Source organism: Dipodomys merriami, unplaced genomic scaffold (genome assembly GCF_024711535.1).
Source record: "Dipodomys merriami isolate MVZ:Mamm:240054 unplaced genomic scaffold, mDipMer1.0.p SCAF_2, whole genome shotgun sequence".
In the NCBI taxonomy this organism is placed as follows: Eukaryota; Metazoa; Chordata; class Mammalia; order Rodentia; family Heteromyidae; genus Dipodomys; species Dipodomys merriami.
Window position 1 is genome coordinate 85,416,040 of NW_027203381.1, and position 16,395 is coordinate 85,432,434.

Genomic DNA, 16,395 nt, shown 5'->3' on the forward strand with positions numbered 1-16,395 from the left:
TGTGTGTGTGTGTTCAGCAGATCATTTGGGTTTTGTAGCCCCTGGCCATGCTATTCTTCATCAGGAATATAGGCACTGACTCTTTGTAAACAGCAGACAAGGACTTAAGTGGCAGGATCATAGCAACAACCATTTGTTTTCTAAGAAATTTATCTCAAGTACCAATTAAGGATCATATTTTCATGCCTACAATCCTATGAGATCTGAGGATCACAGTTCAAAGCCAGCTGGGGCCTGCCTGCTTTCCTTCCTCCCTCCCTCCCTCCCTCCCTCCCTCCCTCCCTCTCTCCCTCCTTCCCTCCTTCCCTCCTTCCTTCCTTCCTTCCTTCCTTCCTTCCTTCCTTCCTTCCTTCCTTCCTTCCTTCTTTCCTTCCTTTCTTCTTCACTTCCTCCCAACTCCCTCCCTCCCTTCCTTCCTCCTTCCCTCCCTCCCTTCCTTCCTCCCTCCCTCCCTCCCTCCTTCCTTCCTTCCTTCCTTCCTTCCTTCCTTCCTTCCTTCCTTCCTTCCTTCCTTCTTCTTTCCTTCCTTCCTATTTTTGCACATCCTGCAGCTTGAACTGTGGACCTGGGTGCTATTGCTGAGCTCCTTTGCCCAAAGCTAGTACTTTTCTGTTTGAGCCACAGCAGCACTTCTAGCTCATTCTGTAACGAATTGGAGATAAAAACAGCAATGCTTGCTAAGAAATGTATTCATTACCTTGTCCATGTAATTGTAACCCCTCTGTACAGTATTTTCACAATTAAAAAAAGTCTCAAGGACTTTCTTGTATGGCCTGGCTTTGAACTCCAATTCTCAAATATCAGCTTCCTGCATATGTAGGATTACAGCTGTGAGCCACTGGCCCTATTTCTTTTGTTTATTAGCATATAGTAGTTATACAAGGGAGGATTTAAATGTAACTTTTGCACTCGTGTATGTAATCTATTCCAATCAATCCCAGTCCCTATAGCATTCTCCCTTTTTCCTAAGACAATTTCAATAAGTTTTTTTTCCTTCCATAATATAAACCATCTACTCAGCAAAATATGTCTGCATTTACTCTCTTGTTAGTTCAGTCCCTCCTGGTTAATACCCACCCTCCAACTTCTCATTGACCAGCTATTTTCATTGTGGTTCTGTAAGCTGCTTTCCCATATAGTTGTCTATATTTCAAAATTATTCATCATCTATGTTTGACTATTGCCATACCCTGAATAAACCTGATCTTATCTGATCCCATTTCTTTATAAGTAATGGGAAAAATAACAAGCAAACCCAATAGTTTAAAGATTGTTGTAAACCTCATGTGACAATAATATCAGTTAAAACACAGTAAAAATTACTATTCTCTAGTGTATGCATATAAATGATGCATTATTATTTAATACACACATAGTTACCCAAACTACAGTTTGAAATATCTGTTATAATGCCATGCCACACTGTTGCTGATAATCTCTAAAATTTTATTGTGGTTTAAGTTGGTAGACAGAGGGTGGAGGAAGAGAGGGAGAGAATGGGAATAAGAGAAAGTGAGAGGTACTGTAAACACATTAGCCACTACTATACATTTCTGGATAAAAGAAGATATGCCAAAGGTCCTAAGCAAGACAGTCCCAAACATGACTTACTTTCATCCACACCACCGTTGCATTCCTACTAGCAGATATTGTGCAGGACACGGGCAGTGAGTCTCCAATCTGCATGGTCACTTCTCCACTTGGGTTTAAGGATAAATCCAAATCTGTGAGGAGAAAATAGGTTTAACATGCTAAAGTCCAGTAAGATAGTCAAAATATTTTAGAGAGGAATAGACGAATGAAAAAAAAAATCATTCCAGTTGCACTTTAAAATTCAGAAGTGATTTATATGACTAAAATAGTGAGACTTAGCTTTGCAAGTAGGCTTTGAGAATAGCTGGCACAAATGAATGGTAATTCTAATTGATTGGGCATTTATTTGCAGGTTAGCAAAATTGATGTTTTGAGTTTGTATGTATGCCCTCTATACACTATCATCTTTAAGATGTTTTGTTCACATTTGGAAGGAAATAAAGAAAGATGATGTCAAGATAAATATTATAAAAAATAGTATGTAAGTCATAACACTGGAAAATCAGGTATATTTAGACAGTGGGTGATAAATTGAAAAACAATGAGGTAGATAGTCTGTGTGTTTCTTCAGAGAAAATTGACAAATAGGTTTTTTTTTGGCAATGCTATTCCATTTCTCATGGAGTTGAAATTTTAAATAAGATATATTGTTCATGTACACTATCATTTTTTGAAAACATAGTTTAAACACATCTAAGAAAGGACCATTTTTCAGATGAAAAATGATTCTTATAACAATCTTACTGTCATAGCATGATCTGTAAGAAGAAAATTCAATTCAATTGAACAAAAATTTATTGTACAGCTACTACATTCTAAGCACTGACAGGAGATGCAATAGTGATTGATGAGCTTACAATTTAGTAAAGTTGAGGTAATGTGAACGTCCCTGACCATAACACATGGTCCAGAAAATCAGCACCTAGCATCAAACCTACCACATAGAAAGAGCTCAATAAATAAATATTTGTTGAAAGATTAAACAGAAGTGAAAACAAAGATTTATGGGAGGTGTGTAATGCAGAGTAGATTGGATTTTCAAGCAATAAGTAATGTTTTGTATAAGAGACACTATGTTTTTGCGGTTCCCTGACAGTTGAGAAGTGGAAATGTGAGGTAAACCTTTGTCACCAAAACAAAAACAAAGATATAAAAGAGCTTGGCAGATTTCACAGCAGTGATTAATCTGGTACTCAGATGGGTGATAACTCACAGCAGGTACTTCTTCACCATTAGTGGAGGCCAGACCGACAAGGACCAAGCTTGCCATCCTGGGAGCTGGGACATTCCAGTAAGATATCAGATTTGCTGTTGCAATGTTTGTTTCTCTTTGGTTTTGCATGCTTTCATTGTTAACATGTTGATTGTTTGAAGCACCATTTTAATGCATCTCTTTTCTTTCAGAGCTGTAAGCTCCTTGGGGGGTAATGACCACCACTTTTTTTTTTTCAGACACAGCTTCAAGCACCTCACAAGTGAGAGGTACTCAAATACTACTGCTGAATAGATGAATGACTGAAAGGATTGTAGGCTTTCTCACTTTCTCATTCCTCATAAAGTCTGCACCATAAGGTTGAAGGTGGAATTTCCTCCAAGTATTTGGGTCAATTATATTTAGATGAAATTTGTACTCAAGGTGATGAGCTGGAGAGTTAACTTGCCAGTGTTAACTAAGACCAAAGATTGTAAAGGACAATGATTGACTTTGAAAGTTCTGATAAAGAATCTATGCATGCAGGAATTGGCTGAGGATTGTAGCTCTTTTATGTGATGGCAAGGTAGGAAGGCAAGGGAGAAACATGGAAGGAGTTCTATTCTGCAAATTTTGGATCTATGGCTTGCTTATTTCCTGCTTCACTACCCATATTGCCATCAGTGCTCTATGCAAAGGAAACAAATCCTGGTTTTAGAAAACACGGCTGAAGGATAAATGGGCAACAATAGAACTTTTATGTTTGCATATAATGGAGAATAAAACTTTGATTTCCTGGCAATACCTTTTCTTAAGAATCATTTTTGTTAGTCTATATTTTTGCTCAGAAAGTTTCCTTAGGACATCTCTATATATGCTTACAAGTGTTTTGATTAGATTCACCACCATTCTTAAGACAATTTCAACAGGTTTCCTTGGTCTGTTTTCAGACATAAACATAGGTCTGTTTTCAGACATAAACATAAATAGTTCTATACCATTCACCCTTACTATTCATCTTCCTCATCCTAAGGGGAATCTTTTCTAGACAGGACCTGTTTTACATTCTTGACATTCACTTTTTTTTAAAGCATATAACAATAGTTTAAGGGGATTTCACTGTATTATTTCACACATGCATGTCGTATCCTTTAATCAGACAAACCTCCTCTACTATTTTCTCTTTTCCCATACCCCATCCCTTATCATTCGATAGTAATACCTTCTTTTAAAGCTTCAAAAAGGCCTCAAAACTCAGGGTAGCAATTTACCTTTCAAAACTGAAAGACATTTCAATCTAATTTAACATACTAAAATCCAATCAAACGATTGTAATACATTTTTGTTTAATTTTACTCTCTATTATGGCTAATCATTGAGGTATGATATGGCTATCACAAGTCTTCTGTTTTGTCAGTTTGCTATCTCCCTTCTCAACAGACCTACAAGCAATCCACATTAAAGAAACAAAAACAACAAACAAACAAACACACACACACTTCATCTTTTAGGATCCTGTGTACTTGGCGTCTCTTAAACATAAGTGCACAGCACTATCTCAAAGCAACTGAGTTGTTAGTAATTGGCCCAAAGACATCACGAAGAAAGATATCAGAGAGCTCTTCCATTGGCAACTCTATGTCTGGCTGTATTCCCTTGCTCCACTATTTTTTTTTCTTTTTTCATGAACCGCAGCTTGATAAATGGTCCCAAGACTGACTGGTCTTCAGAGAAAAACAGCACTGTTGTTATACTGAGAGGTCACTGCTTTCTCTCTAACTAGCCCCTAATGGCAGACACACTCAAACCCATGCCACACAGCTATGAAAACACACAGAAAGGACTCAGCTGTGAGCATTTCTTAACAGTTCTCCATGACTACAGGGTTCCCTAAGGATCACTTCCAACATCAAACAATCAAAAACAACCATCTGGTTGTCTTATTCTCCAACGTTTATACTTGCATCTCCCTCAAAGTTTTAGCTCCTATCCTCCATGTTTTGTAAACATTATGGTTAGAGTTAAAAGATGCAGAACCATGTACTCAAGACATTTTCTAAAGGTTCTTTAGTTTTGAAATAAGGAAATACATCATATTCAGTAACACTGTAGTGGGGCATGTCTAGAAGAATTCTTACCAGTGATGCTACTAGGTACTTGGGAATTGTGGGGAAATTTGGCCTGTACAAGCAAGATTGACTATTGTTCAAAGCACTCTATAAATTTAATTTTCATGAGGGGGGAGTGTGAATGGCTAATATTATTTTCATTATGAATCAGACATATTAATAATGTAAGCAATTACAGATTACAAATTATGGAACTTAGTTTGCTTTTTCAATTTCATTTATCCCCCATCAAATGCATGGGAGCCAAAAAGAACTTTTAAAGTATCTGGAGAGAAATACCAGAAATACAGAGATATATGTAAGGTGATTTGAAGAGTATTTTTTCCAGAAATTTATTCTCCTTTTATGTAGAATAATGCAGTCTATAAATGGCTTTTAGTTATCCCTATTCCTTCTTTTGTTAACTGAATCTGTAGTAATTTGTGTTGCCTGGGTTTGGCTGTTTATATTATCCCATAATTGTTTTAGAAAAGATATTAATCTATATCTTTTCTTGCCAACTATAAACCTTGTGGACTATAAAAATATCTAATAGGGACTCTGGTAATAGAGCAGTGGTAGAAAGTTTGCCAAATCTGTGCTTGGCCCTAGGTGCAATCTCCAATATTGAAAAAGGAGAAATATGCATTTTATATGTAAATATATAAAAGTTTATATTGAAAGAATGAGTTTTTTCATGAAGATGCATATGGGACTTATTTATTAATAAAATATACTGGTGTCAGAAAGAAGATGGATACAGATTGACCCACTGTAACAATGAGATGCACAAAACACTATGTTGAAAACAAACTTTACAACTTGGGGTGGGGAAGAGTTGGAGAGGTGGGGAGAGAAGGGAGGGTAGGAGAAAAACAAAGGAGGAGGTAACAATGTTCAATAGGAAAGGTATTATTACCTTACTCATGTAACTGTAACCCCTCTGTACAGTATTTTTACAATAAAAAGGTATACTAAAAAAAAAAAGAAGATGGAGGTTTACAATGGACAGAAGTTGAGATGATCATATCTATTCCAAAGTTGTAGTGCAAATTTGGATGCAAGTGGAGCTTATTCTGAAGCTCCTTACTGAATCAATTGAAACCAAGTTATTTAAGGAAGCTATAGTTGTAATTTATTGGAAAAGTTATCAGCATCATATTACTAGAGGATTTTAAAATAAGGCTGGTAATGAAAAAAGTGACTTACAGTGAACGGTGATGGTTGTTGAAGCCATCATGCTCTTCTTGTCTATCAGGGAGCATTTGTAGTCTCCTGTTGCATTGCGCCTCACATCTGTCAATATGTAAGTATTTGAGCTTCTTATTCCTTCAGGCTGTCCCTTTCGATAGAGACACAATGTCAGATAAATCACTTGGTAGCAACAACAAGAATATATATTTCTTGGTGGAAATAGATAACGGGGAACAAGGAGAATGTGTTTTAATTGGACAGCAAAGAGAAGGATTAGGGTGCTTCTCACATCCTGGAAAGGTAAGTAATATTTAGAGCCCAAGAAATTTTGAAGATACTGTTTATATTGCATGGATATCATTTGTTCTTATTAACAGCATGACTTGTGTTTCAATATTAAAGTAGATTGTGTTAAAACAGACAATATTTTATATTTATACTTATGTTTTACCTAATTTGAGATAATCTGCAGCACCTTAAGAGAAAATATGTGATATATCCAAATACAAAAAAGAAAGGAAGGATAGAGAATAATGAGAAACAAAGAACATGATAAATAAGAAAAAGGGGGAGAGAAAAACCAAAATATATCACATCAAAAATGGAAAAACAGGGGAAATAGGAATATGCTAACAAAAATGATGATCAGGACACATAATCACAAAAGCTGATACCTACAAATTTGTCTCTGGCACCCTTGATAATCAAATTAGAATCCAAATTAGTTCCAAAATTCCCATTTGCAAATGAGAAAAGCAATATATGCCAACTTAATGGGTAGAACAATTTTCTTGATGAATAGATCAAGAAAATGTGATATATATATAATTATATATATATAGATATATATATAAATAATGGAATTCTATACTTCCATCAGAAAGAATGACTCTATCCCATTTGTAAGGAAATGGGAGGACTTGGAAAATATTATATTAAGTGAACCAAGTCAGACCCAAAGAAACATAGGTCCCATGGTCTCCCTTATTTGTAATTAGTATACATCTAGGATAATCTTAGCAGATGAGCAGAATAACTCAATAGCTATGTACCTATGACCATATAAGATGATGCTCATCGAAATGAACTCCAAGACATAGACACGAAAGGTTTTTTTTTTTTTGTTGTTGTTGTTCTCAATGTGCTATGCGATTGATTTTCTTTTTTTCTTTTTCTTTTTTCAGTCAGTTGTGGGGCTTGAACTCTGAGCTTGGGTGCTGTCCCTGTGCTCTTCAGCTCAAGGCCAGCACTTTACCACTTGAGCCAAAGCGCCACTTCCTTCTTCTTCTTTTTTTTTTTGCCAGTCATGGGGCCTGAACTCTTGGCCTGGACACTGTCCCTTAGGTCTTCAGCTCAAGGCTAGCACTTTGTCACCTGAGCCACAGTGCCACTTCCAGCTTTTCCTGCTTATGTGGTGCTGAGGAATTGAACCCAGGACCTTATGCATGCAAGGCAAGCACCCTACCACTGAGCTACCTTCCCATCCCTTCTTTTTTCTTTACTGATTTTTCCCCTATGTTTTATCCCTATTCACTGTGTCCAATTTTGGTATACTGGGTATTCTATATACCTTTATCTGAACTAGAGAAGGGAAGGGGAACAAGAAAATGATGAGACTAAAGGGGAACCAATGCAACAGCAATGCTCACAGATAGTATGTGGGAAATGATCTGTACAGCTTGGGCGAGGTTCAGGGGTAGGGAAAGAGGGAGAAAAATAAGGGAAGGGGTAACAAGTCAAACAACAAATATTATCATGAGCTTACTTATGTAACCCCTCTGTACATCATCTTGACAATAAAATTTATCAAATTAATTATTATAAAAGTGATGTACAGAGAGGCTACAGTTACATAAGTCAGGTAAAGAGTGTATTTCTTTTTGGACAATGTCACCTCTTCCCTCACTCTCTCCCAATTTTTCCCACCTTTCCCCAACCACAAATTGTATAGTTCATTTTAAACATCTTGTCTAGTGAGTAACACTACTGCATTTGTTCATCATTTTGTCCCTCCATTTCTGTTTCCATCTTTACCCTTCTCAATACAGATGAATAAACAGACAAGACAAAAAGAAAAGAAAACAACAACAAAGAGAAAAAACTCTTGTTTCTATTTTTAAGTTCATTTTGATAAGTATTATTTTCTATGATCACAAGCACACAGGCATTTAGTCTTGTGTCCCTCCCCCAAGAATATCCTCCTTCTGTTATACTTTGTGTGAATGCCCAGAGTTCTGTATAGTTTATCATGTCTCAGTGTATTTTAGATCTAGTTTCCACATATGAGAAAAAAAATGTGTGGCAGGGTAAATAATTGATTCTATGTAAATTACTTATATTATACTTTGGAGCGATGTAGTGAATGATACTTCAAATACCAATAATATGTGGGTACGTTCATAAGCACGTTTCTATGTATACTGTATTCAGTGGCACATGACTTTCTTCCATGAAATAGGAATTTCAGACTGTGGGAGAGCAAAGATGCCTCAGATAGAATCATTTCCTAGTCAGATGTCATGTCACTACAATATCTGCAGGGATGTTGCATTGTCTTTGCTTTTGATTCTTATTTTCATGATCAACTTTATTTTTTATTTTTAATAAGTTTTTATTGTAAAAATACTGTACAGAGGGGTTACAGTTACATGAGCAAGGTAATGACTACATTTCCTATCAATCATTGTTGCCTCCTCCTTTGTTTTTCCCCTACCATCCCTTCCTTCCCACCCCAAAACCACACCCTCCACCCCTGGCCTAAATTGTAAAGTTGGTTTTCAACATAGTGTCTTGTACATCTCATTGTTACCATGGGCCAACCTGTATCCCTATTTAAACATTTTGTTTTCTCCCTTCCCCTCACTAAATTATACCGATATTAAACACAGTGAAAACCGGGATTATACCATGAGGGAGGAACATACAAAGCAACAACAACAAAAAAATCACATGGTACATTATAAATAAGTTAGAAACAATAGCAAGAAAAAAAAAACCACTGTGTCCATATATCTTGGGGTTCATTTTGCTTAACATCATCTTATCTGGTCATATGTACATAGCTTTTGACCTTTTCTGCCTGTCCCAGACATATACTAGTTATTGCAAATAAGGGAAACCTTGGAACCTATGCTTTTGGGGCCTGGCTTACTTCACAATATAATTTTTCCAAGTCTTTCCATTTCCTAACAATTCAGTTATGATATTTTAAACGTTTAGGAAATGATGATGTTTTAGTATACACACATATGAAATCATACACATGCTCATATATATGTATGTATGTATGTATACACACAAGCATGTGCACATGTGTGTGTGTGTGCACACACATATATATGAGCTGAGGGCATAGCTCAGTGGTAGAGCTCTAGTCTCATATGTGTAAGGTCCTGGATTTGGTCCCTAACATAATTAACAACAACACCACAATACTATGTTACAATATGAATGAGCCTATAATGTTACTCTATCTACAATCTAGATACTAGAACTACCCCTGTCAGAGCAGATGTGTGTTTAGATAATATTGTATGGATAAATTTAAAATCATTTGATGTCATCAGTTTTCATTTTATAGCTATCTTCTCAAGAACAGGTTTTGATAGTTTACTTGGACAATGAAATCTTGAGTTTTTGAAACTGTGGTTTCCTATGTTGAGATATTTTCTTTTCTCTTTGTCTGAGAAACCTCTAAACTTTAAGAAAAAAAGGCAAAAACTTGACATGAAAATGTAAGTTTCACAAAAGGCTTCAAAGGATATTCTACAGGTGATATTTTATTGTCTCTAAGAATAGCACGCTTTCTTTCTGAAGGCATCGGAGAACATGTAATTCTTAAGGCCAGCTAGAAGCCAAATAACAGGACAAAATGAGAGTAGTGGAGCACTTACTGGTAGGTAAAACATAAACTCCTCAGGAGGAGGATTGCCATTCCCCAAGCACTTAAGGGTAATGTTGTCCCCTTCTTTGATGGCATTTTTTGGCGGTAGCACTTGTATTGTCACTTGCTCAGTCGGATCTGCAAGAGTCACAGGTCTAAGTTAACCATTTTTGTCAAGTACCAAATTACTCTGTGCATACAATGTAAATGACTAAATTATACACAATTTTCTAAGGAAGCTAGTAATAGTAATTACTTAAATGTATCTTTTTATAGTGGGATTGAAGTTAATAGCCACTTGCTATACCAAGTACTAATCTTAGTTAGAGCAAACTACAAAGAGTCTCTGTTACATAAAAATCAATTTCTTCTTAGCAAAATGTCTTTAACAGAGGCAGGAATGACTGTAATTATTCCATGTGTAAAAGACCAGTAGGAACAATCTCACCGTATGAGCTCATTATAAGGAAATAGAACGATGTTATATGAATCTTACAGTTTGGAAAGACTAAATCAGCTAACAAAACTAAGGCTATTAGGTACCAGTGCACTCATGTTGTGTAATAATAACTTATATTAAATAAAAGGTGGCAACATAAAACAAATAACAGTAACAAGACATAGGGAATGCAAAAAAGTAGATCTACTTTCCAGAAAAAAAAATGAACTGAAATAAATCATTCACAGATAGAATCAAAGGGATCATGAATATAATTCTATCCTGGCCATTGGAGTCAAGAAGCAATCTCTATTCCATTTTGGTCTTTTTGTGAAAGAATAAGTCTTAAAAGTATAATTTATAATCTAGTAAAGTCTATTTCTTAACAGCAGACTGATAAATAAATTGCTGGATGAATGCCGGGTACAGGTGGCTCACACCTGTAATCCTGACTACTCAAGAGGCTGAGATCTGAGGATCATGGTTCAAAGCCAGCTCGGGCAAGGAAAGTTTGTGAGACCCTTATCCCCAATAAACCACTAGAAAACTGGAAGTGGCGCTGTGGCTCAAGCCGTAGAGCGCTCGCCTTGAGCTGAAGAGCTGAGGGATAGCACCCAAGCCCAGAGTTCAAGCCCCACGACTGACTAAAAGAAATAAATAAATAAGATAAATAAATAAATAAATAAATTGATGGATGATACAGGAGGAGTTACAAGGGGACAATATCTATCAAAGTGGAAATAAAATAGGATAACAGTCATACTTACAAGTAAGTCACTTCTAATTTATCTGTTAGTTACACAACTGGATTATAGGATGAACAATGAAGTTTGAAATCAGTGTAAAATTTCTTTTAGGAAAGCCTTTATAAAAAATTAATATTTATTGAGAAATGTGGTTATGTTTTCAAATGGTAGCACTAAAGTTATCTATGCAGAACTATTTTCTGAATTGTTTGTACTGTGAAATCTGTAAGCTGTAGATCTGTAAGCTTTTCTTCTTTTACAATCATTTGCTTACTGTTCTACAATTAAACTGCAGAAGAACATACAGACAGATTGCCAGAGATTGCTTCTGTGACATTTTTCTATGCTCAGGTATTCTCTGAATATCTGCCTGAAATATTGTGAGGTTAAACAGTTTAATGCACTTGTTTTATTTGTTATTTGTTGGGTTAGCCTAGGATGGTTCTCTAACCACCAGATTCCAGTGAAGTTGAAAAATGGAAAAAAAGATTACTTTTGGCATCCCACTGAATTCCATTTCTAGATCTCTCTCACTCTTTGACCTTTGTCTAACTGGCACTCAGAACTGGCTGGCAGCACATCACATTGGTACATGGCGAGTCAAAGCAAACACTGTACCAGCCAGAGATCATAACCCGGCTGACTTGCTGGTCTATTTGGAAATATCCCATCCTGGAATTCCCTTTCTATAGGTCTATTCTCTATTAGAGCAACTCCCTCCAACTGTGCTTGGAGGTTTTTGCAACACATTTGCATTTTAACTTTCTGGATTAATAAGCATGTCTCACAACAAAATTAATGATCTTTCCTTTGCCTCTGCCTGTGAATTTTACTCTAACCCTTGATAAGTTATGATTCTTCCCAATATTCTTACCTTCCTTTGCCTTCTTTTACCCACTGGATCACTAAGTCTCAATAATATTTTTTTGCGGCTCATTGTCCCTTTGTATTCTCTAAAATTTTTGTGACATATACTCAAGTAAACCCACCCTGAAATGTTGACATCAAATTTCATTTGTTCCCTCACCTTGAGCCTTTCTTCTTGCTATACTTTCATCACTGTTTCATAACTGTTTCTGGATCAGCTTTTTGAGCTAATGCTTTGAATAGTATAGTATAGTATATTGAATAGTATAGTAATATGCAGAATGCTTCAAAACTTATTAATACTTAAAATTTGACCTAAAGAAATCCTTCCTTTGGTTTCCACAAGTTGGCTTTTGATTGACTTTAGATCAGGTGAGATTGTTCGCTTTCACTATGCTCTATAAACAACTTTGCAAGAACCCAAAGGGTCTAATCAAATTTTCTTCATCTCTAACCATGGAGTCATGGATTCATGGATTCAAGCTTTTGTGTTTCTTTCTTTCTTTTTTATTAATAAGTCTTTTTTATTGTGAAAATACTGTATAGAGGGGTTACAATCACATGAGCAAAGTAATGAGTACATTTCTTATCAAGCATTGTTACCTCCTCCTTTGTTTCCCCTTACCATACCTGCCCTCCCATCTACCCTCACCTCCCCCAAAAGTTGTAAAGTTCGTTTTTCGACATAACATCTTGTACATCTCATTGGTGCAATGGGTCCACATGTATCCCTATTTAAACAATTTGCTTTTTCCTTTCCCCTCCCCGAATTATACCAATATCAAATATAGTGAAAACAGGGGTTATACCATGGGGGAGGGACATACAAAGCAACAAAGAAATATATATATATGTTAGAAACAATCGCAAGAAAGAAAAACATTTGAATACGTATCTTAAGGTTCATTTCCCTAACATCAACTTATCTGACCGTTTCTGCTTGTCTCAGACATATACTAGTTATTACAAATAAGGGAAACCACGGGACCTATGTTTCTTTGGGCCTGGCTTACTTCACTAATATAATTTTTTCCAAGTCTTTCTATTTCCTAACAAATGGGGCAATGTCATTCTTTCTGATGGAGGCATAGAATTCCATTGGGTATATATACCACATTTTCTTGATCCATTCATCTACTGAGGGGCATCTGGGTTGCTTCCATATCTTAACTATGGTAAATAATGTTGCACTTTGCACCAGAATCAACTCCAAATGGATTCATTTATTTAGTGTCTATTTTATACAAGTTGGAATTGTAAATTACATGCTCTTTGCTTCAATGAATTTTCATTGCATTAGTGACCTTAACACTTAAGACATTAACACTTAAGACATATCCACATTACAACTGGGGCACTGGTAGCACTGGATGCATGAGACTAGAAAGCTATCTGGAGAAATTCACCCTGGCTGGGCTTTAAAGAATAAATAGGTACTTTCAAAATGAAAAACGCAAGACAACAGCAGCAGAAAAATAGACATGTAAAGAGTTCACTGCTGGAGGAACAAGACGAATCACAGTGCAGACAAAGTGCAGTGATAGAAAGATATAGGGCGGGACTTCCCCCATCAGGGACTCCAGGCATGTTTAAATTGGGTGTATGAAGATTAATCTGACAATTCTGGAGAGTCATTGAAGAGTTTCAATCACAACAGGAACACGATTGCATTTGTTCTCTAAAAAGGTATTTCCGCCAATGTCTGGTAAGGCAGTTTGTCGAGCAGAGAAGGGTGGGCAGTATACTATTTTGGAAACCCTTGAAGAAGGACATGTGGTGAGGAATGGTGGCATAAAGTTAGGCAGTGCCCGAAGGCAAATATCAGGTAAACACAAAGATAAGGAGCCAGACTCCCTAGTTTCATCGCCGATTCAATATAGTGAAGCGGAAATGGTTTAGCGCATGTTTGGCAAGCTTCGCAAATGGAACTCATTAAATGTCTCTCTTCACGAATGCCTTCTTTTTTCATTTAGCAATTTCTCTAAAGTCTTCCCAGAGCAGTGGTTCTCAAGTAGGCTTTCCAAATTAACACTATTGATATCATCGGGGTTGTTTTTACAACTTCAACAGTCACAAGCATCATCCCCCCCCATACAAGTCAGAAAAGGGAGAGTGGGTCCAGCAATCTGTGTTCTAACAAACGCTTCAGGTTCCTCGGATACACAAGAGGTTGCGAATCACTGCCTGGAGACACAACAGCTTTCAGGATACATTACTGAGTTCCCGTGGCATTTGACAAATGCAATCTTTCATTAGCAATTTTCTTTTGATGCAAGTGTCTTGTTCCTCTTCCTGGAAATAAACTCCACGAGTGTAAAGACTAAGACTTAAAACCTTTCATGTCTTCATCATAAACCCCAGCACTAACCTGTGGTCTTCCCAAACACTATTTGGAATATGCACTGTACTTCCAGCCATGGCAAATCATGCCCTTCAATGCATCTCAGGATTTCTCTGTTCACTTACAGACATACTGCCACCTGCGTGCACTCTTGGAGAATCAAATTTCCCAAGTCTCCTAACTCATCTAGAAAAATCTCTTCTACCTTGAGTTGCCACATTTATACTAAATGCTTTATGAATAAGTAAAGAAGAGGAATGAATGTCTCTAAATGAAAAGATCTGTTAATGTCATATTTATGTGTATGCTAAAATGCTAAAATATTATTCTCCATAAATATGTACAATTATTGCATATTAATAAATAATTTAAGAGATATTTAAGGTATGGAAATGTTAACTGCTTGATATGATCATTGCTCACTGTATATATATATATATATATATATATCTGTATTCAATTACCACTAAACACTCCAAAATATGTATAATGAAAATAATTATTTTCAAAACAAAGTACGCTTCTAAAAAGAAAGAATTCTTCCTGTTTTTACAGAAATAATAATTTGATTATGATTAAGCATTCTAATGCATTGATTTTAAGTTAAGTTTACCAAGTATAATGCCCTAAGTCCATTAATGTTTGGGTTAAGTTTAAATTTTTGTTTTTGTTCAATGTAAGATTCAGTGCCTTAGAGAAACCAAAACAAATGGAGCTGAGGTCTAACTCTCCACAGGCTCAGCTGGTGTTTTCACCTTTTCTACAGGGTAGATTTAGAAATGTTAGGTTTTCTAGAATACATGAAAGTATTACAGGAATGTTTTGTATTTTTCATATAGTAATAATAATGAAGTCTTTTTTTTTTTGCCAATCCTGGGGCTTGAACTCAGGGCCTGGGCACTGTCCCTGAGCTTTTTTTGCTCAAGGCTAGTACTATACCACTATGATTGCTCATTATTATAAGTGATCTTGGCACCTGTCTTGTAAGAAAATGTCCAATTGGGGAAAAAGACTATTTCATCATCTATGGCTAAGTTAGGGTATATCCAAGTGCGGGTATATACATTTGTGTTGGACTATGGACTAGGACCAGTCAAGGAAAAAAAAAAAAAACACTAGTAAAATCCGATCTTGAGGAATCAGCTGGCCTGGTGGGGCAAGGCTATGTTTATGGGAGTGATGACAGAGAAGGTTTGCTGTTGGATGCTGTCCTTGTGTAAAAAATATGAGGCTTTGTCTGACAAACAACTAAAGAAAAAAGTTAGAGGGCATAGCTCAAGCGATAAAGCATTTGCCTAGTACATATCAAGTTCTGACACCAAACCCTTTCTATCAGTAATAATAAATTAAAAATAAGTCTGTATTTTTCTATCCTTCATTGAGAAAAGGTTCAGCAGGTATTTTGAGTTTCTACAAGTTTTATTGCCATATGCTAGTGCTGAGGACCACCAAAAGACTTTTCTCATATCTTTAAGGAACTTGCCACCTAGCAGAATAGAAGACAGATACTCATAAAAATGGAAGATAATCTAAATACACTACAGGTTTGTCAAAGGGAATTGAGCAGTTTGGATGCCAAGTGTTTATATGAAAAGTTGGAAGCAGAATTCAAAAAGCAAATGAATTAGAATTTCAAAGGTGAACAGTATTTGCATATTATTTATAATATATTAAAACTGTACAATTATACATTGAGCTACTTACAATAAATGTCAAAGATTGCTTGTTCAGACTGAATTATTTTCTGGCCTGAGGGTTCATAATAGGTCACGGAACAGGTGAATGGCATTTGTATATCAGCCTTGCTTGTTTTATACTCCAGGGATGAAGTCATGGTATATAACTGAGTGACAGGATCCATTTCCTTTTTAAAAATGATGACCACCGCTGAAAAATAAAATACTGATGGTAGTTGGTCTTTCACTAGAAAGTCACAGTCCTTAATTAATACCATAATACCTTTGAATGGTTTTGTTCTTCTGTCTTTAGCAGGAGGAAAAAATGACATACAGCATGGTAGGATGTCTTTTCA

At 36.1% G+C, this 16,395-nt stretch overlaps 1 protein-coding gene across 2 annotated transcripts in view; it reads right to left on the reverse strand.

Moving 5' to 3' along the window:
• The window catches only part of Alcam (activated leukocyte cell adhesion molecule), a 178,792-nt gene that overhangs the window by 17,744 nt on the left and 144,653 nt on the right, over nucleotides 1–16,395 (reverse strand). For both annotated transcript variants that reach the window (XM_070030328.1, XM_070030327.1), the window contains exons 6-9: nucleotides 16,068–16,250; nucleotides 9,981–10,108; nucleotides 6,103–6,235; nucleotides 1,612–1,724 (exon numbers count right to left, since the gene is read on the reverse strand). In XM_070030328.1, coding sequence (XP_069886429.1) covers nucleotides 1,612–1,724; nucleotides 6,103–6,235; nucleotides 9,981–10,108; nucleotides 16,068–16,250 — 557 coding nt within the window. The remainder of the gene's footprint in view (nucleotides 1–1,611; nucleotides 1,725–6,102; nucleotides 6,236–9,980; nucleotides 10,109–16,067; nucleotides 16,251–16,395) is intronic.